Below are 21,477 nucleotides of genomic sequence, written 5' to 3' on the forward strand. Positions count from 1 at the left end.
CAAAGCCTTTTTGCTCCAAGCCACATTCATCTATTAACAAAATAACCTCCTATCCACAGAACAGGAAATTGGCAAGCAGACTGAATTTTCAAGGAAATCCCACCCGCTGAGGCAAGCCCCTAGCTGTGGAGCCACGAGTAGAAGGCTGATGGATGCTCGTAAGACTGATGCTTGTGGCTTCCTGGGAAACACACACAGCAAGCAGAATATGTGGGAAGCAACAACCCCATGGCTTTCCCTGGACATAGAATCATAAAGATCTCTTCTGACCTTAAAGATCATCTAGTTCAACAACCAAACCATCACCACCATGCCCACTAACCATGTCCCTCGGTCCCACATCACAGACGTCTCATTATAACATCCCCTATCCACCTGCAGTCTCAACACAAGATCTATTCCATCTCGTGGAACAGCTTTCTCCACACAGAGGTCTCCAAGAGCAGAGCTGGGAGTTGTGTGTTCTCTCGGTGCCATCTTTCTGGGTGACTGCCCTGTGTACAAGCACAGTCTGGCCATGGCCTTCCCACAAAGCTCAACTCTCAATCCCATTTGACAGCTATTTAACTTGTTGATTCAGCTACTCTGACATCCCACTTCACATGCTAGAAATCCAAAGAAAAAAAAAAAACTAAGTACTTATGAATAGCTGAACAGAGGATCAAAGACTATTTCTTATTTGTGATTGGCTTTTCCACTTTCAGCTATAGCAGTCTTCCTCTAACCAAGCTCACCCTTACAGATCCCACTCACCGCCTCCTCAACCTCCTCACTACACACCGGAGACCCAAACAGTATTTGCTTTGTCTCTGCATCCTATCTCAACTCAAACCCTGGCACATCTCACCAGTGAGGAAAAGATGGTTGGGAACATATCAGGTAACATCCCCTTCTAACCCACAAAGTGCCAGCTGAGATTTAGTAAGGTCAGATTTATTTCAGCTGAATAGCAGCCAATCTCTGCTGTGTGTTGAAAAATCTGAGCCACTGACATCCAGGGCATCTACCAACATTACAAGCACCTGCTGCAAGACCCCTAGGCATTACAACAGGAAAAAATAAAATTAAAATAAAATAAAATAAAATAAAATAAAATAAAATAAAATATTCTTCCCAAGGCTAATCTCACTTAAATGTGCAGAACTACAGTGCATTGCAGAAGTCTGCATTTATCCTAACCATTTTATCTGTATATAGCCATTTATGCTATCTTTTGGCCTTCTATTGTCATTAGAATATGCACCAAACTTCGCTACCTTTCTTCTTGTTACACAATTTTCACCAATACACTCACAAAGGGTTAACTACTTATGACAAGCTTGGTTTTAAAATTGCTGAAGCCAGTGTGATCTTAAAAGCATTAACTGCACACTGTATGTATAAAAAACCTGGCAACTTACATGTTTGTCATCAGAAACCTAAACTCACACCCTCTGCAAAAGTAAAGGACAAGGGACTCACTCGCACCCACACATAAGGTAGTATGGAGGATAATCAGTCCAGGAAACTAAGCACTGCTGCTCACCACACGAGTCTGTCCTTGACCATTTTTGCATACGTGACTCTATTTTAATCAACCAGCCACATTACTTTTCTTTTAAAATTGCCATTCAAGTTTAAAGAAAATTCCAAATTATCTATTTCTGTCTTCACATCACTTTCATTTCTCCATATATACTATTTTCTTAGATTAAATATGCTTGACAGAATAGAACAACTGCCAGTCACAACAACATGTAATACCATTTAATGCACTTTGTCTAGCCTATAGCTGCCTTCTCAAACCACGATAACAGTTCCTCATTTAATAGCAATGTGGACTCTGATATCAGATAGTTCTAAGTAACAGAAAAAAAAACCCAAAAATTGGTTTACGTAGATGACTGGTTACACCACCTTACTATTCTGTCATTATTGCTCATAAAGAGAGCTGCCCTCGGAGCACTTGGAATTCTTTACAAAAGCTTCTTGACTTTACAAATCACATGCTGGAATTAGATTATTTGTTTAGGGGACACAAGATTATCTGAACAATAATGGTGGAAAAACACCCCTTGACAATTTACTTTAAAGAAGTACTTACACCAAGATTGGTCACCATATGAACTTGTATATTAATGACTGTGTGTATACATTGATTAGTCATGCTTTCAACGAGACTGCAGATATGCTTCACTGGAGGTAGTTTATCTATGGCCACTCTCTGTAAGCTTTTATTTTGTGTTGTAATGGGCGTAACCGTGCACCTTCACCAAACCTGGATTTGGTACAACCATCCAGGGAGGCCACAGGGACAAATCATAAAATCACCAAGATTGGAACAGACCTTCACGAGCATCCAGTCTAACCATCCATCACCAATACTTCCCCACTAGAACGTCCCTTAGTACAACATCTGAACAGTTCTTGAACACCTCCAAGGATGCTAACTCAACCACCTCCCTGGGCAGCACCTGACCACTCTTTCTAAGAAGGAATTGTTCTTAACATCCAATCTGAATCTCTCGTGTCACAACTTGAGGCCATTCCCTGTAGTCCTACTGCTAGTTATGAGGGAGAAGAGGCTGACTCCCCACCTCACCACAGCCTCCTTCCAAGGAGTTGTAGAGCATGATAAGGTTTTCCCGAGCCTCCTCTTCTCCAGACTGAACAATCCCAATTCCCTAAGCTGCTCCCCATAAGACCTGTGCTCCAGACCCCTCACAGCTTCATTGGCCTTCTCTGAACAGGCTGCAGGGCCTCCAATGTCATTTTTGTAGTGAGGAGCCCAAGGCTGAACACAGCATTTGAGATGTGGCCTCACTACGGCTGAGTACAGAGTAGCGATCACTTTGCTGCTCCTGCTGGCAGCACTATTTCTGATACAAGCCAGGATATCACTGGCCTTCTTGGCCACCTGGGCACACTGCTTGATCATGTTTAGCCATGACCAACCAGCACCTCCAAGGTCCTTCCACACTGTCTTCCAGCCACTCTGCCTCAAGCCAGAAGTGTTGCCTGGGGTTATTGTGGCCACAGTGCAGGACCCATCACTTGGTCTTGTTGAATTTCATATCACTGACCTCAGCCTGTCCAGATCCCTCCATAGGGCTCCTGCCAGAGTGACATTTCCTCCCAACTTGGTGTCATCTGCAAACTTACTGAGGGTGCACTCAATCCCCTCATCCATGTAAAATGAATGGATCTTGCCCAGAGCCAGTTGATAAGAGTCCTCTCATCTCTTCCCAAGAGCTCAAGCTTACCAGCTACCAGCTAGCGAAAGAAAACAGTCAAACCCTTGGCTTGACTGTTCCTCCCATCCCTACTCCAAACCCTAAATCAGAAGGTAATTTCTGCCTTATCTGCGCTCTTGGGGCTTTCCAACCTACCAGCAATGGAGCATTTTCAGCCCAACAGGTTACTTCCTACCCCCAGAAGTACATGCTGAGTTTTAACATGCCACAGAGTTATACTCCATAAGCTAACAGTGGATTCCCTTTGTACAATTCACATTTGAAAAAAAGCTCTGCAAAAAAGTACTACAAACATAAGTTCATATTCTACAGACATTGGAATCTCTGATGTACTAAAAAGACTTCTTATTTAATGATTTGCCTTTTAAAAGCCATTAGGAGTTTCTAAGAGCTCTCACATACTCATCTTTCAGGTTATTCATCAAGATGGGACATTTCACAAAGGCCATGGCTTTGCATTCTTGAACAAGTATTTACAGCTGTGGTTTGCAAAAAGACCAGGCTTTCCAAGCTGAAATGATGCTAAAAGCATATTTGGGATCACACTGAGAACAAAATCCCCATCACAGGCATTATAAGACGACAACTGAAAAATGCTCAGCAAATCTTTTTCATCTTGTTCTTAACCCCAGTTTCTTACCTGCAAAATGGAGACGCACTGCTCTGCAAACACATCACAAGATTTAATAAAGTTCAGCGACTCCCCAGTGACTGGGAATAAGATCTCTAAAGAACAGGAAAAGGAACGAGGAAAACTTCAGTAGGGATGTGTGACATGGGACCTCTACATAACACTCACAAGCTCTTTTCCTGAAGCTAAGAAGGGACTACCACATCAACAAGATAGACCTCTCAAGTCAACAGACTCAAGGAAAAATGCAATTTGACTAGCACAGTTAGCAGCTGACACATAGGCTAGGAGTGAGGCATGCTAATAGGCAGATATTACGTCAATTCCTTAGAATTGACACATGCAGAGCGCAGGCTGGTCCAGTACATTTTTGGAATCTGACAGTCATTGCTTTTGCTGTTCCCAAAAGGCCTGATGAAAAAAATCCCAGGAGTCCACATGACCAGGGTATAAGAATACTGGACATCATAGTCTGATTTTCAGTTCCAGAAGTAGTGTGGAAGCTAGTTTGCATTTATGTACAATATAGGCAAGTTCCTTTGCTGTGATTTGTCAAACACTTGTCCAACACAAGTTGGAGTCGATGAGTCTTGTGGGTCCCTTCTATCTCAGGATATTCTACGATTCTACGACCTACCGAAATTATCAAAAAGAAACACAAAAGAAAAGTTATCTGATGTGAATACAGCAATGTAAATCAGGCCCAACAGATAACAGCTTAGCAACTGATGTCTACAGAAACACAAATTTTCAGTTAGCGGCTTTTATCAGCAATAATAATAGATGGTCTGGTATCAGGAAAGGCAGTCGCATGAACTCCTGCCAAATCAGGGAACACGCATGCATTCACAGAGATCTGCAGAAAAGTACATCGCTGTGCAAGGTGATATCACTGAAAATATGAATTATAGCAATATTAAAAATGCACACTTGGATGTATCATATAGCACTGTCTTTTCATCGAGGAAATAAAATCTTTTCCCTAACTTCCTCCCCACAAGTATCTTAATTAGTTACTATTTACAAGATCTTAGATTGCTGTTCAAAAAACTCTTTTTACAAGACTTGTAGTTAGTAACAAACTGTCATTAGCAAAACACCATTAGCAAAAGGCTGTATGTTTAGGTCTAAGCACAGAAGTCTTCAAAAAGCCTCACTAATGTGTTCCACTTCAGTAGGTGTGAACATCCAAAGGCTCCAGGTTTGCCTGTAAACTCAACCAAAACATCTGAAGTGTCTGATTCCGTAAAGAAAATTCAAAAAACCAAAACCAAAATATTCTTCAGATCATTATATTAACTTTGTGTGCAATAAATAATTGATATTAACACGAGTGTTACATTTTGTCTGTGCATTTCCTAAATCACCTTGCAACGAAGGCATTGAAAGCCCTAGTCAGGAATGCAGATTTACTCCCACCTGCAATCAGTGCCTGGCACAATAGTTAACAATACTTTTCATAATGCTTTGCAAAAAACCTCATTCTAATTCTTCTCTTTAAGCGACACTGTACGAGACTTCTAACTTGAAAGTAGTAAAGTAGATTGCTATACAAAAAGCAATCTGTTAACATGCAATTCTATTTAGTTGATCTGGTATGGGAGCAACTGCGAAATCACTGCATGCTACATAACAGTATAGCAGCTTCCCTGTGACCAGTTACTCCTCATCACCACAGTACCTAGAGGACAATAATATCACTGGGGATAGGACCACTGAAATGCTTCATCAGAACACCATTTACTGGCACCCCCCACGACAGAATCTGCAAAGTGAATGCCTAAAGCATGGAACTCTAGGTCGCAGTACTAATTCTACCTGAGAACATGGAGAATGTTTCAGGCTCCAGAATCAATTCAAGTGCTAATCAAGATGACAAGGTTTTCCTTCTCTGCTGTTCCTGGTATGACAAAAATGCAGCATCCCACTCAAAACTGCAAGTAGCTTTTTGGTAAGACTTGTCTGATAAGACAAGCACAGCTAACAGCGGAAAGTAGAATTAAGTCTGAAGTTACAAGCTTCAAGTTACAAGTAAGAAATAAACAAATCACACTTGAGTGAAGGATACACTAGTATATCAAATGCTGTCTTAGAATATATTCCCTCTGAGTACTCTTTTATGCTTTTAATAAAACCAGTATGTTCCCCAAAGCTAATGTTTTTGCCAGCCCAAATACATCACAATATACTGCCAACTGAACAAGTGTCTGGGACAATCCAACCATTCATGGCCACCGGAGTTCATCATTCCACTTGTTCCTCATCCTTCACAGATGCAGTAAGCCTTATGAATGCAGGCTTTCTTTAGATTGTAAGGCACAGCAATGGGGCTACAATATAAACCCGTCCAAAGAAAATCCAGGCTTTTCAAAGCATCTATTGAAGATTTGCTGATCTGCACAAAGGTACATGCTCTGAAAAAAAACAGGTAGAAGAAATTCAGTAAAAAAGGGTTTACAAAGCACTAGAACACACAGAAGCTGTACTTAAAAAGCTGCAAAGTGCTTCTGTATAAATAAAGTTGTCTTGCATCCTTGCTCCCAATTACACAATATGATGATCTTTCCTCACTCATTTCTACCTGGGGGTCAATAACTCACAGAAAGAGGGAATGACAAAAATAGAACCAGATTACTGGTATGCCAAAGTGCTCTTACAGGGCACTGTGGAACATTCTGTTGCTTCTACACACAGTAAGTTCATGTCAGGTCCTGACACTGATATGTTCTGAAACCATAACAATTAAAGTAGCTCTTAAGTTACTGCTGTGATGCCTATTCATGCCAAAGAATTCAACAGAATTTCCACATCAGCGAGCCTTCCCTCAGCAGCAGGCAAACCAGCTGCTATAGTACTTTTGCTGTAACACAATGTGAATAGAATACCATCTCCCAAATCCTAAATATAGATTACACAATAAACCAGTGGATATACATTCACTGGAGTTCTTATTTTCAAAGCTTTTAATGAGGCTGTATCAGTTTAAGCATAAAAACTTGTTATGAAATATGAACTAGTTAAGTGACAATAAATGGAAGATCAAATTAGGGAGCAGCTTCCTACAGGAACTTCCTTCCTTATGTCTTTTATATATATATAAGATCACAAGTGTGAAGGATCAGTTTTCAGATCACACAGATCACACAGTATTTATCACACCAAAGCAACTGGACTATTTGGACTACCGATATCTTATTTATGTCACAATGTCCTGATGTCCTACTTATATAGAAGAAACTATTTAAGATATATAGATATCTTAAAGATATCTATAGATAGATAGATAGATAAGATATAAATGAGACTATATAAGATGTCGTATTTATATAGAAGAAACTATTTCAGAAGCAATAGCAGAACTTTGAGGAAAGCTACAGTATTGCCATTGTTGCATTCTACAGGATTGTTGTAGCAGCAAAATGGAAAAGGTGTGCCCAGTTACTCATACCAAATGCTGATAGATGGAACTGTAAGATCGTTGTAAAAGCATTCATCAGATCACAAATCAGCCCAGTTTTACACCACAAATGTAGTAATAAAAAATTAAAAAACAAACAAACAAAACCAACTAGCAGATATTGTGTGTATAAAACCTACACAATCAGAACCCAGCATAACAACTGGTTTTTTTTTTCCAGGGAAGAGCTATAGTGAAATTTGGCTAAAAGCTAACAGGGTGAACTACGTTTCTCCCATCACAATAATAACTAAAATCTTGCACTGAATTAAAAAGAAATAAAGGACCAAGAAAATCTTATAAGATGAGTAATGTACTGATACAGATCCTCAGTTGAGGCTGATGAGCAGCAGAAGCCTAGCCATTCCCTTGTTCCCTGCTATCATGCCATCCCTTCAGGTTTGCCAGGTGTGCCACACAGGGTAGATGTATGAAGAAGAAAAAAAAAAAAAGGAGTGGTGTAAACAGATGAACAAAAATATTTTTATGGGCTGAGCAATATAGTCGTGTTAGCTGGGAGGTGGTGCAACTGCTACTATGCTCTAAGGAATTATGACATATAATAGTTAAGGCTGGAAATGACCTCTCAGATCATCTAGTCCAACCATCAGCCCATCCCTACCATGCCCGCTGACCATGTCCCTCAGTGCCACATCCCCACCTCCAAGGACAGTGACTTCACCACCTCTCTGGGCAATCTGGCCACTGCCTCAACACTCCTCCTGAGAAGATCATAAAGCTCCACGGCATAAAACCAGCCTCAGCCAGAAGCCTCTTCCCCATTTAAGCTCCTGAGGAAAAGTGGTGGCCTTTTTCCCCCCCCCCCCAGGATTTTCTATTTATAGCCACAAAGACTTGAGGTTATTGGAACGTGACCCAAGACTATGTAGAAAAGCCTGCCAAATAGCACAGGAACATAACAATGAAAAGCTTAAACCACTGATATATTATTTTCCTTTTAAGACAACGTCTACTTTTTCAGCCACTGTTTTTGCATCCCCAATAGAAAAATAAAGATACCCTCCCTCCCAGAATACTTGTCTTCTTAGCATCAGCCCATGTCAGTAAATCTGACTGAATCTACTGCCTTCTCCTTGGCTAAGTCTTCCCTTGCAGATAAAGCTCAGTCAGCCATTTCTCATTGTTGCTCTTTGTTCAGCAAATTCTTCTGGGCAGAGTGGGCAACCTCTTGGTACCAGCTAATCACCTGCTCACTGAAGTGCAACATGAAACGGCTACATCACCAGGCACGTCAAACCACAAATCATAGATTTTTCTTGTCAATGCAGCCACTAATCCAGCAGAACACAAATACAACATCCCTAAATCCACAGAACTACAACAGTTTAAGTTACAGTACAAAAATGAATTTTCAGCATTTAAGAAACTAGAGGTTTTTTCCCATTTAATTTCCTCAACTTTGAAGGCCAGCAATAAGGAACAGACCTACGGTGGACAGCTGTTACCATGAATCAGTAATGTCTTCCCAACCCTTCACAGCAGTCCCCAAGCACATCTCCTGGGGTCATCACCTCTCTCTGCCCACTCAGGGATTCCTAAGAAATTCAGACTTGTCAACCAGATGCTCTTTCAAGTGTCTTAAACAAATACCACGCAACAGGTAAAATGCCTATAGTAAGAATTATGAATTTTGGGAGTATAAATAATGATTACCTAAAATGCATCAACTTGAAATAGATTTGTGATCAATGGCAATGTATGATTCTTTAGTCAATGCTTTAGGGGAAAAAAATACATATATCTAAATGTCTAATTACCTTTATATACTGTCTGCACATTTAAAAGTGTGTTTATCACACTAAATCAAATACAAAGAAAATACTGTTACTGATTCAGCAAAGCATCAGAAAACAGGTTCTGTGTTCAGACACACAGTGTTACCCAAGAACGGGCTAATCTGGAAAGAGAGTCATTCAGCTCTGCGGCATGCATGTAGTACGTGGGAGCACACGTAGGTCAGGAATGTGACCAGTTCAAGGATCTCAGCATCAGGAAAACACAATGCAGTCACTGCAGGACTTGGATCCTGGCACTCTGCCACCGCCGCAAAAGCAGCCAGTTCTTGTTTTTAAGTACCGCCTTTTTTCTGCTATTAGGATTCTGAAGATCTCAGTAGAACAGATCCACTAAAACCCTACTTTTACCAATTCCTAGTAATCCAGCATTACAAACTGAGTGGATTTCCTCACTCGCCACTTCAAAAGAATTCAATAGCATAACCTTGGTAAAGAGCATTAAGTGGTTTTTGGCCCTGCTGGTGGTGGGGGGGGTTGGAGCTTCATGATCCTTGAGGTCCCTTCCAACCCAGGCCATTCTGTGATTCTGTATAAGTTTTCTTCTTACAGCTGAAGAGTTTATACCTTGCCTACAAGCCAAACTTGAAGCCTTCCATGAGTTGAAGGACTAAAAATCTGGTCTTGCTTTTGAAATAGCCTATTAGCAAGTTACACTAGAAGATTCCAAGAGACAAACATAATGGTAAATCACAAAAGCATTGATTCTTACAACACAAATGAAAAATCTGTAACAATACCCACAGAACTACGAGGGCAGCTGAGAACAGAGGAATAAAATAAAAGAGGATCTAGGAAAAAGAGTTACTTATGATTAACACTGCAGCAAAAGATAAGTCTGAACACAGTCCTCCACCACCTCCATAACATTGAAAAAAAAAAAAAGTGTTGCAATGAAAGCTTGAGCTGTTGTTGTTACATAGTAATAAATGCATATATATAGCTGCCAAGGAAGAACATACAAAGCTTAAATAGTTTGCAGGAGAAGACAAGTACAGATCACATCAGCAGCATTCAAGAAATAAGACAAGACAGGCAGACAAGATGGTGGCAGCAGAGGGGTAGAAAAATCACAGAATCACAGAAACATCAAGGTTGGAAAAGACCTACAAGATCATCCAGTCCAACCATCTACCTATCACCAATAGTTCTCACTAAACCATGTCCCTCAACACAATATCCAGATGTTCCTTGAACACCTCCAGGGACTCCATCACCTCCCTGGGCAGTGCCTGAGAAGGTGATTTCAACCATTTTGTTCTTGAGCCAATTGCACAGTCATAAGAGGCAGGAAAAATGGCAAAGGTTTTTAGTTTTGGTAGAAAAATTAGGCTTGGTATGCAAATAGGAGTGAAAATAGTCAACATTAAGATATACCACTGGCTACATCTTGGGTAAAAGAGAAAAAAATAAAAATGAAAACAGAACAGACAAGAGTTGAAGGTGATTTCCACAGAAGTAAATAAAATGCTGAAGCACAGTACTTCTTCCAGACCAGAAACAGACAGTCGAACCTAGAAGAGACATCGGAGGGCAAAATTTATCTGTACAGACATCAGCACCTCTTGTGTGAAAATAGAAGGGGTACAGCGGACTGCCAAAATCCACCCAGACATCATCCTTCAGGCTTCCAAGACTCCCCAGCTTTTCTCAGAGCTGTGGCAGTTAGAACCTAATGCTGAAAAACAGCTTGTCTGGTAGCAGAGAAACCATGACTGGGGCCAGTGATAGCAACAAACCAAACATTTTAGATGGTTAATTTCCTCTGTGGTTGTTACTGTTTGTTTAATAAAAAGAATACAGCTGTAAGTTTAAGCAGTAGCTAGAAGATTACCGACCCGAACCAGAGCTTTAGCTTCATCAGGAAAGTGTTACTAAACAAAATACACTGTATTTGCACCTCCTGCCTTGACTTTACAGTCTTTGGCACAGTGCCTCTGCCATATGTACCCTATAATATCTAATGCAAAGTGTCCTCTAACCCTGATTAAGGTTGACAAAACACAGGTGTTTGCAATGGAAAGCATCTGACACAATGAGAACCTTAATTATTCGTCTGAAGTAGGGAGAAGAAGGAATAACTGTTGTATGTTTTACATTTTGGAAGAGATTTCAAAACCATTAGGGTCTGAAATTGGAAATGTTAAAATAAATATGCTCAAGTATTTGCCAGCAAGAGAAATAAACTTTTTTTTTTATAGTTCTCTGAAGATAATATATAGGGAAGGAAAGGGGGTATCACCAAGATGTGTGTTGTCAGTATTGTTTCATGAAGGCAAATATAAAAATTGAGTTTGCAGTAATTCTATTTAGTTACTGCAGTTCAACAAGCAGATCTTCCATAGGAAACCACTCACTAGCTTACTTCAGTCACGTTCTGCTGAAGAAAGATCAATTTTACATCCATAAAGCCCTATGAAAGATGATCAGGAGGCTGGTCACCCATGTGTTTTTGAAAGCCCAAGAAACTTCTATGTGTTCTGAAGAGAGTCCTTGTCCAACAGACAGATTTGGAAGCAGCAAACTCCCCGACAGCTTAATAAGCCAGAACTTCAGAGAAAAATTAAAGCTGGTACAAAAACAGAATCTTTCCATTCCAGCTCCCAAAGTTTGAAGAATGTGTCTGGGACAGAGAACAAACATGCAAATGTGGTTTAAGAGGTATAAAGGTTAAAGGTTTCTAGAGACAAAAATCAACTTCACAATCTGTTTGCCAAGAGATGAAAAACAGTAATGCTCAGGCTAAAATTGCACTGATATTCAGTTACTCATTTGAAAGTCTACTGCAGGGTTCAGAATAATTGACTTCCACCATCATGTGTCCAAAGCATTTTCTTCCTTCCAAAAATCTACTCCCATTAAATGGTGCCCAATGGGAATATACTCCCTACATTCTGTCCCTTGACAGAAGTGCTTGGAAGGCCTCACATTCTTACTGCTCTCTGCTCTGAATACATGAATATCAGGCAATGCTGGAGGAAAAACAGGAAACCACTTCCACAACACAGAAGCATTTGTTCCAGTTTTCCTCCTCCTGCCTTATTTTTCTATTTCCCAGAACTGCAGAACTCCAATGCAGTCAGTGATACCAACTCCTCACATCATTTCACAGCTCCTGCAAATGCTCCTTCCATCCCATGTAGCACATCCCCGTGGACCAGCCAAGGGGCTCTCCACATTTAGCAGCTCAAAATCCATTAAGCCCAACTTCTGAAGACTACTGTATACTAATTCTGGAAGTATTCAGCTCTACAGCAGAAGACATGTAGGCTCACCAAAGTTCAAGCAAGTTCTCCAGTCACAGAAGAAGGCAAATGCTGAGGCTCAACACATTATTTTGGTCACTGAGAGGACAAATTAAGGAATACAGTCATGTTATCTCACAGATAAGTGTAAGGGAACTACCCCCAGAAGAAATAGAACAGCCAGTAAGCAAATGACATAACATGGAGGGGGCAACAGATAGGACAGATCACGCAGCAGTGAAGCAGCCAAGATGCATGTGACACTTTGAATACAAGTTCCCCTTTCACTGGTCAAGGACTTGATGACATGCTAAGAAGTGCGGGAGGGTGGGGGCCCCGCCCGGGGAAGAGGGGAGCAGGAAATAATTTATCGCTCCAAATTAGCATGGAAGGAGATAGTACTTATCCTAGTGGATTCAAAGAATCGAAACCAAAATCTAGCCACATCCCTGCAGGACACCTGGCACTTGAGTCAAATCTCACACAGGACATTCGGCCATGAAGGACACCTCATTTCAGCAAGCTGCCAATGGAAAGAGCTGCAATGTCACGTATTGTCATCTTACACAGACAAGTTAACTGTATTTTGGAATACATTATACTGTGTTCTTTTGTTTTCACACCTATTTTTGGCTAAGAATAGCCCCCCCACTTTCATGATGAGAGAGCAGGAGAACAAGTAAAAAAGAAAAAAAAAAAAAAAAAAAAAAAAGAAGAAAAAGGAAAGCTACTACTGAGAATATGTTTTTTTCCCTAAAATGGATGTTCTTTATTTAAGCAGAAGAAAGGCATGCAGACATCTGTAGACACCTGCAGACACTGACAGGACCTTCTGGCCCTGGCAAAGCCAGTAGCTAAGCCAGTAGCTGGGAGATACACCAGGGTCAAGGTGCAACCTTTTCCATGCTTTCCTCACACCTGCAGAGGTATCAAGAGGAATTCAGAGCTTAAGCTTTGAATTCCTCTTTTGAAACTAAACATGAAATGCTACAGCCAGGAAGAAAGCACAGACAGCACATGCCTCCCTCAGCTAAGAGCACAGTTCAGCTTTCTCTGCTCTACTCTAATTGAGGGGGAGTCTTTGACCATCTCTACTCCGATAAAACCCAGCTCCTTCCTCACAGCTTTTAGGGGCCTTCTGGCATTTCTAAGTGAAGTGAATTGTCTGATATCAGGGCATGAACGAAAAAGCAATTTTATATCATTTCTCTTTTATTCGTTCACACTCAGTTAATTGCAGGCTGAAGTGCTTTTTAATAGGGGGGAAAAAGCAGTACATTTGAACTAAATTACCCATCTTCAGCAGAGACAGAAGAGATCTGATCTGCTGAGAACAACTGTGCATTTTTACAGCACTGGTAAAAACTGTTCAAGATAAATACCCTTCTAAAAAATAATTGCTTGTATCACACTCCTTTCAACAGACACCACTTAGTTTAAAGCAGGAGAAGGCTATATTCAGTCATAAATGGGGATACAGCATTAATCCTGAATCACAAATCAGGTCTCACTAAAACACTTAAACACTTATATACCCAAGCCACTATTTCTGTTAAAGTGGACGTAACAGCCTTGAGAGAAATACTCAGGTTTTCTCCTCAGCACACATAAACAGTTCAGTGCAGGACTTGCAGCAGTCAGCAAGGAAAGAACACCCATGGTACACAGCAAGCTGTAAAGCTAGATAGCAACTGCATGATCTGCAGGAAGTAGAAAGTGTCCCTTAACACACTGCAACTGTGAGTTTCACCTATTTATTATTTTGGATGGCTGACTTGCAGCTCCTGCTACAAATTTCTGTTTTCTAATGAGTGAGAGAAGATAAATCATAGAATCACAGAATAGTGTAGGTTGAAAAAGGACCACAATGATCACTGAGTTTCCAACCCCCCTGCTATGTGCAGGGTCGCCAACCACCAGACCAGGCTGCCCAGAGCCACATCCAGCCTGGCCTTGAATGCCTCCAGGGATGGGGCATCCACAGCCTCCTTGGGCAACCTGTTCAGTGCGTCACCACCCTCTGTGTGAAAAACCTCCTCCTAATGTCCAACCTAAACCTCCCGTCTCAGTTTAAAACCATTCCCCCTTGTCTGTCACTCTCCAGCCTCGTAAACAGCCATTCACAAATAAGAAAGTTGTTATTCAGAGAGCAGGAGTAAGCAGTGGAAATATCTCCCCAACAGAGCAACTGAAAGGCTTCACCCAACTCTAAGATATCTTGGCTCTACAGAGTAGGTTTGGAAAGGGAGCAGCTTTGCCATGAGCAGGGGCTGGGAGCACACCCAGCAGAACCCTGTAGTTTCTACCTATGACAGTGAGCCCAAGTCACACAGTCATGTAGAAAAGAGTTTTGCTGCAGCACCTAGGCACTGCCCCAGACTGGCTGTCAGATGAACCAGAGGCACTTCTGAAAGCACCCCGCTGTGCATCTAATTGCTGCATGTGAAGGTGACTTTGGTGTTATGATGCTTTGGTCTTTCTTTAGCACAAAGTGAGGAAGCGATATAAAAGACACTACAATAGAGGCCACTGCTAAAAATCATTTCAGTCCAGCACATTCATTTTTTAAATTAAATATCAGAAAGAACAATGTCCAGATTGCTTGTTCTTTGCCTCAGGTTTATGTTAACATTACATTGGCCAATCCAGCGACGAGCTTACACACCACTCACATTATGGCCAAGAAAATGCTTCCTCTTACCCTTCTATTGTTACCAACACAGGAAAGTCCCAGCTCACCATAGCTAAATGAGACAGCTGAAAACCCAGACTTGTTCAGTCACATTCATCTTCTCCCAGAAGCATGGACTTCAATTCTTAAGTAAAGCAGCCCTGAGAGGAGGATACCATCAGCATCCAAGAAACATTTCTGGGCAGCCTGTAGGACTTGACTTTTATACATTCACTCATTTTCCCCTTTTCAGTCTTCTCATCTAAAACACGCACTGAGGTTTACTGGAGGAGTCCTGCATTTGCAAAGTCTGAGTTCCTCTGTAATCTTTTAAGGAGATTCCTTGGAGGATCTGTTTACAGTTCGATTTCTATTGCAAAGTGGCAAAGAAAAACTGGAAAGCATTACAAAAAAAAAAAAAAATCTTACGAAATGGACTGAGGAAAGTCTCAGTAACAGTAACTGTAATGTACTATAGAAGAATATGGCTGTCTGACAACAAACCTATGCACCAGACATCAGGTTACCTGTCCCCAGCTCAACACACCATTATCAGCAGAGCCATGCACTGTGCAGACACACATGACACACAAGGCAATCACATGTATGAGCTCTGCAGGATTTGTTTCTCTTCTGCAACAACAGACTGGTGTTGTAGGGCAGTACTAGCTTTAAAAACCAGTTACCCTACTAGCAAGGATTAGTAAGGATTGATTATACAGAGGAAATACAAGGTCATCATTTCTCTTCTTGTCTCTTACCAGTGATCAGAAAGGTAGACCAGCGCTGATTTGATTGAACATTGGAAAGCTGACATTAACCAATGAATATTAACTGATTTAGATTGACTGCTACTAAAAACACTTTCAAAAAAGCATTGTCCTGAGGACTATAACTGAACTGTATCACAAAGAGATTTCGGAAGCATTCAGGCTACTCAATTACCCCACCTGAAAAGCAGAGCTGAAACAGCGGTAGGTTCATAACACAGATGCAGTGTTCCTGCGATCTCTCAAAGATAAAATGTGAAATTCCACTTGATCACAGACCACAAAGCAAGCTCAGAAACAAGATCTGCAGTACAACTCAGACATCCTGAGCAGACAACAAATGGAGCAAGGCTCACTTGGAATGTTTGTATCAATTAATTTAAAAGAACATGCAGGTTGCCAAAGAAAGGACAATGTTCTTGAAATGGAGTGCTTGGAGTTATGCTCCTAAATCTAATATTAGAATGCCTACATAAAAGTGGCTTATTAAATGCCAACATTGCCATTATTTTTTGATGGTCACTGAGGTGCAAGATGTCTCCTCCAGCATGTCTGCAGCTTAGAACTGGTATAGCAAGTGCCGCAGTGTGTTGCGATAAGAACAGGCCTTTCTGTATTTGCTCTTCGGATAAGAGAATCTAGTCCAATACTGAGTATTTCAGAATAAATCTAGTTTTGTTTTTCTTTTTCTTTTTCTTTTTTTTTCCTGAACACCTCTCATTTCTCATTTACAAAAGGCAGCTGACATTTCGTGACCCTTCACATATTGTTTTTCCTCAAACAGAAGTCCCATTTGCTTTCATTTTCAGATGTACAGTTTTCATTAGAGGTCTAACAGGTGATCTTCCTACCTCAACTTGCCTGCATGCTACAAAGCCCGGCACTGATGGAATTGTTTGGGCGGCATGTAACCTTTGAAAGTAGCAGGGCTGAGAAGGCAGAGGCACACAATATAAGGAGCAGAGGTAAGAACCAGGGCAAGCAGCCAGCCCACAGCACTGGAAGGTGCAGCCTGCACACAGCTCAAGAGCAGCTCTACAGTCCAGCAGGATCAACACCTGTGCTATGTGTGGGCTGCCAGTTGCCTAAGTTGTCACTTACAAAAAGGGACAAGGTAGTTGCCTGATGGCTGCGATACAGCCAGGACATCCGCACACCTGGAGAGCTGTTGCCCTGAGAGCAGAACTCCAGCAGCCACCATCATTTGCCCTCACCGAGCTCTTTCCAGTGCTCTCAGGGCATACAGCCCACACCTCACATTTCCCTAACATTCCTCATAGAGCAAGGCAAGCCCCCAACACAACAGCCTCACACAGCTCAGGGAGGGCACAGGGCAGCATGCCTTACCTTTGGGACTCGGAGCAGTACAAAGTGATCATCACAGCTGCTGTCACAAGTTGGCATACATGTGTCAACAAAGCCTGAAGTCCTTAACTGCTTCGTAATGACTCGCATTGGTACTACTGTTGGTCAGGCAGCCACAGAAGAACAACATTCCTGTTAAAGCTTGAAGACCAGAATTCAATTGTATTTAGCACTTTATAAGCCAAATGCATCTTCTGGAATAACCTGTGCATAAGCACAGTGCAATGACATGGTGTGTAATCAAAATCTACGTTGAACCTGAACCTGCAGTTTTGGCAAGATCCTTTCCCCTTCCATTTACACAGCTGTGAGGTACGGCACACGCAGCCAACCTGTGGGACTTCCACATTGCCTGATCAAAAATAGGATGTTAAGTTGTACATCACATCAAAAGACAGCCCTGTAAGTCATTAAAAATTCATGTAAACTTCAGGTTGTTTTCCATCTCAACACACATCTCCAGAGGAAGACATTTAGCATGTCAGCATAACACAAGCAGACAACAGTATCTGTCTCTACTGAAGAGGAAGTGACAAAACACAAAACAAGAAACACGAAAGACTGTTATGATTTTAATGGCCTCAAGAAAAAAAGCAACTTGCCTTACAAATCTACATAACACAGCAAGCCTGGCCACAGCAGCAGCATTGGTTGCATCAAGGACTGGGTCATGGACCACCACACTGGTGGTGGTATCAGTTACAGCAGATGTCTCTTGCTCTATGAACAACACAAAGCTCCAAGTCTGGAAGAAATGTGAACTTTAGCAGCACCAGCAGTATCGGGGCCACAGTTCCTCTTAGCTGAGTAAAATGCATACTTTCTTTAACAGATGCATGACCAAATCAAAGAAATATCAAAGTGGAACAGGATGTGCTCATAGCAGGGTTCCCAGAAGAGATAAGTCAGAAACGTTGGTGAGAGGTCTGGCTGGAGGCAGCTGCTCCTCTCACCACCTCAATCCAGCACCGCGCCACCCAGCTCCCACTGAGCTCAGAGAAGGATCTCTAATAGCATGTTGCTATAAGGGAACAGAGCTAGACCAAAAATCCAGCAAGACAATTCTTCCAGGTCATTGTTTCCATGATAAAAATTAACCAGCCCTTAAATGCCAGCCTGCATCTCCTGTACATCAAAGACATTTATACATTGCAAAAACTGCTGTTAGGGAAAACAGCATGCTCTCTGGTATACCAGAGGGGTTCACTGAGAAGGTGTGTGCATCAAGGGATGACCCATGAAAACAAAATGATTTAAATGAGGGCACATCAACAATGTGCAGTAGTTTGAGCCAATCGTTCTGGCAGTGCTGCTTATGGTGCAGAAAGAGCTACAGCACAGTGCCTTCTTGAGAACAGAATTTCAGCATTCATACATCAAACTGGGAATCCAGCATCAATTTCATGGATCAGAAAGTGGAAGTTATAGCAAACTAATTTGGGTTTAATGAGAGGCAGGGATTTTTGACTTGAACAGTTCTTTCCTCACAGCCCACCCAAATGCACACAAATAACAGGGCATCCCAGGCATCTGGACACTACAGACATCAACTCTCCAGGTACACAGGATTTCTACCACGAAGCACAACACCCGGATCTCTGACATGGCCTTACAGCAGCTCCTGAAGGTGACAATACCAAGGTGATACCTAAATAACACCTTCAACACAGCTTCACTGTGCACCAATCAGCATTTGCACAGTTAATCTACCATCTCCCATTCAGCTGCTAAGGATTATTATGCCGGTGCATTATTTACTCATATCTCCAATCTCTAATTTGTCACTTTCCAGCAACAAGCATACATGAAACACACAGCAATGCAGCAAAGGTATCAGTGACTAAGAGCAAATTGGGATGGCTTAAATAGAAGCATCAGCAGAGGAAAATTCCACTGCTTTGCAAGCAATCACAGAGATCACAGCAGTACCCATCAGGGAGGAAAACCAGCAGTACCTATCAAGGAGGAAACAGCTCCTTTCCCCCTCCCACGAGTGTGGGATCTCTCAGCTGTGGTTACCCCGAGCACGCTCACCCCAACCAACACCAGGGAGGTGTTTCGCACCGTTTGGCAGGAACAGATTTAGCTAATGAACGAGAAGAAGGGCCTCTGGCACCGAGGCAATAACCAATCGCGGGCAGACAAATCATTTTTTAAATGGATGGCTGCTCCTCATCGGTGCCGCTGCACTCTGCGCACCAAACTAAGCACCAAATACAATTGCATAAATTGGCAACACAATGCCACGCTCCAGCAGCATCTCAGTGTCATTGACAGGACAGAGCAGTGCCCGGCTGGTGTGGAGCGCCAGCTCCAGAGATCAGCGGAGCGCCTGTGTCCTCCTGCTCAGACACTTCCCTGCGGGCTCGGCGGAATGCAGGCACCTCAGCGCCGACGGGGGTCAGGATGACAGGAGTGCGCCTTCGAGGCTCTCCGATTTCGCAGCAACCGACCGGCAGCCGGCGACGACCCGCACAGCCCAGGGCTTCCAACTGCCACCAATAGGACCAGCGAGCGAGGCGGCTCCGCAAAGCGGAGCGGTGCAGGACGCTACGGCCTTCCAGCCGCGAAAGCGGAGGATGATGACAGGTCACGGCTCCGCACGCGGCGCCGGCCCCCCGCCCCTCAGGAATCGAAGGCTGCGTCTCCCCCTCGTCTCCGTAGCACCGGACACCCACCGGGGCGGCGGCACCGGGCTCTCCCAGCCCCGCAGTGCCCCCCGCAGCCCCCGCCGCCGCGGTCTCCCCGCGGGCAGGGCGCTCTCCCGGGGCCCGGCCGCGGAGCCAGGCCCGCCGCTCACCGTAGATCATGGCGAGCCCCGTCTCGTGGAGAAAGCGGACGCGGCGGTGCTTAAAGAGCCAGATGGTGAGGATGGTGAGCGTAAGCAGCAGAATGAAGGTGAGGAGGCTCACGCTGTCCTGCCTGTGGCTCTCCTCCGCCTCCTGCTCGGTGGCGAGTTCCTCCATGGCGCTGCTGCTGCTGCTGCTGCTGCTGCTGCTGCTGCTGCCGCCGCCGCCGCCGCTCCGCTCGGCCGCCCGCAGCCCGCCGGCTCCTAGCAGAAGGAGCAGCGGCAGCGCCATGGCCGCGACTCCCGCCCGCGGGCGCTGCCCTCTGCCCGGCCGGCGGCGGAGAGCAGCGGGGGCGGCCCCGGCGAACGGGAACCCGCCCACCGCCCCCACGGTCCCTTAAAGGCGCCAGGCCGGGCAGCGCCGCCTCCTGGTTGCGGTCGCCCGTGGGGTGCCGCGCGTGGGCTCCACGGTTCGAGGCGGCTGAGGGGCGGGTGGGGCGGGCAACGCACCGCCCCCGGCTGGGGCTGGGGCTCGGCGCCGCCGGGCGGAGCCGGCTGAGCTAGGCCGGAGCTGTCTTCTGCGGCACCTGCGAGGCGATGGGTGGCCGTCCCCGTGCGGCGCCTTTTCCGCTTCCGAAAGTTCTGCCGAAAGAAGGCGGAACGCTCCGGTGCTCCTGAAGCACTGCAGCGTGTCCCCGCGTGGTGGTTCGGTGGGTTTGGTTTCAGGGGGAGGAAAAATGACTAAAATGCAGGCTGCTCGCTTGGGATTTCCTGCCCGAAGGAGGCAGGAGTGGGACGGTGGGAAGAAATCAAGCGCTCCTCGGTGGTCTTCGTGTGGAATCCCTGCTGGATAAGCGCGCGTGTGCCTCGGGTTCTGAAACCGACCACGCTTTGGGGCAGGGGAAGAAAAGTCGGTTTTCACAACCAAGCTAATATTGGAACTTTCTCCTTCAACTTTCTTTTAGTTAAGGGCTGTCCTCTGCCTACATGCTGCTGCACGGCCCTTTCTGTGGGTACTCACTGGAGTCTCCCCCTGAACTGTCTCCTCTTGCTTGAGGAACTCGCATCATCTATTGCACACGCTTTCGTTTAGAACCCTTTCAAGTTGACAGCTATGCAAATCCCCATTTTTATTTTAAATGTGTTATTTATACAAACGCTTCCGCCTTCAAAACCCGATACAGTTGCATACAATTATCTGTAAAGGCTTGACTGCACAACGGTGAAAGTTTATGTCGGTGGTGATCCCTTTTGTAAGCCTCTTAAAGATGAAAAGCATTAATTTGCCCTGAAGACCCAGCTCTTAAACCTACACGAACTATTGAAGATTACTGCCTCCAGGCTGCCATATGTTAAATAGCACGTTTAAAATTAACATTGCTGCTACAATGGGAGCATTACACCTCTTAAGTCTTCAGGGTGTGACAGCCTACAGCCTCGCAGCAGCCTACTGTGTGTAGTACAGTGCTAAGCACATGCAATACCAATGAAGTTGTAAAATAA

General features: G+C 43.7%; 1 protein-coding gene across 3 annotated transcripts in view; it reads right to left on the minus strand.

The window, feature by feature from the left end:
* Positions 1-20,266, minus strand: part of SLC9A7 (solute carrier family 9 member A7) — a 73,170-nt gene extending 52,904 nt beyond the window's left edge. Inside the window, exon 1 of one of the 3 annotated variants that reach the window (XM_042867850.1) lies at positions 19,987-20,266. In XM_042867850.1, coding sequence (XP_042723784.1) covers positions 19,987-20,266 — 280 coding nt within the window. The remainder of the gene's footprint in view (positions 1-19,986) is intronic. The other 2 variants (XM_042867853.1, XM_042867851.1) reach the window with 2 other exon arrangements.
* Between the last annotated feature and the right edge of the window lie 1,211 nt (positions 20,267-21,477).

Source organism: Lagopus leucura, unplaced genomic scaffold (assembly GCF_019238085.1).
Source record: "Lagopus leucura isolate 7727_CA_CO unplaced genomic scaffold, USGS_WTPT01 Super-Scaffold_100001, whole genome shotgun sequence".
Classification (NCBI taxonomy): Eukaryota; Metazoa; Chordata; class Aves; order Galliformes; family Phasianidae; genus Lagopus; species Lagopus leucura.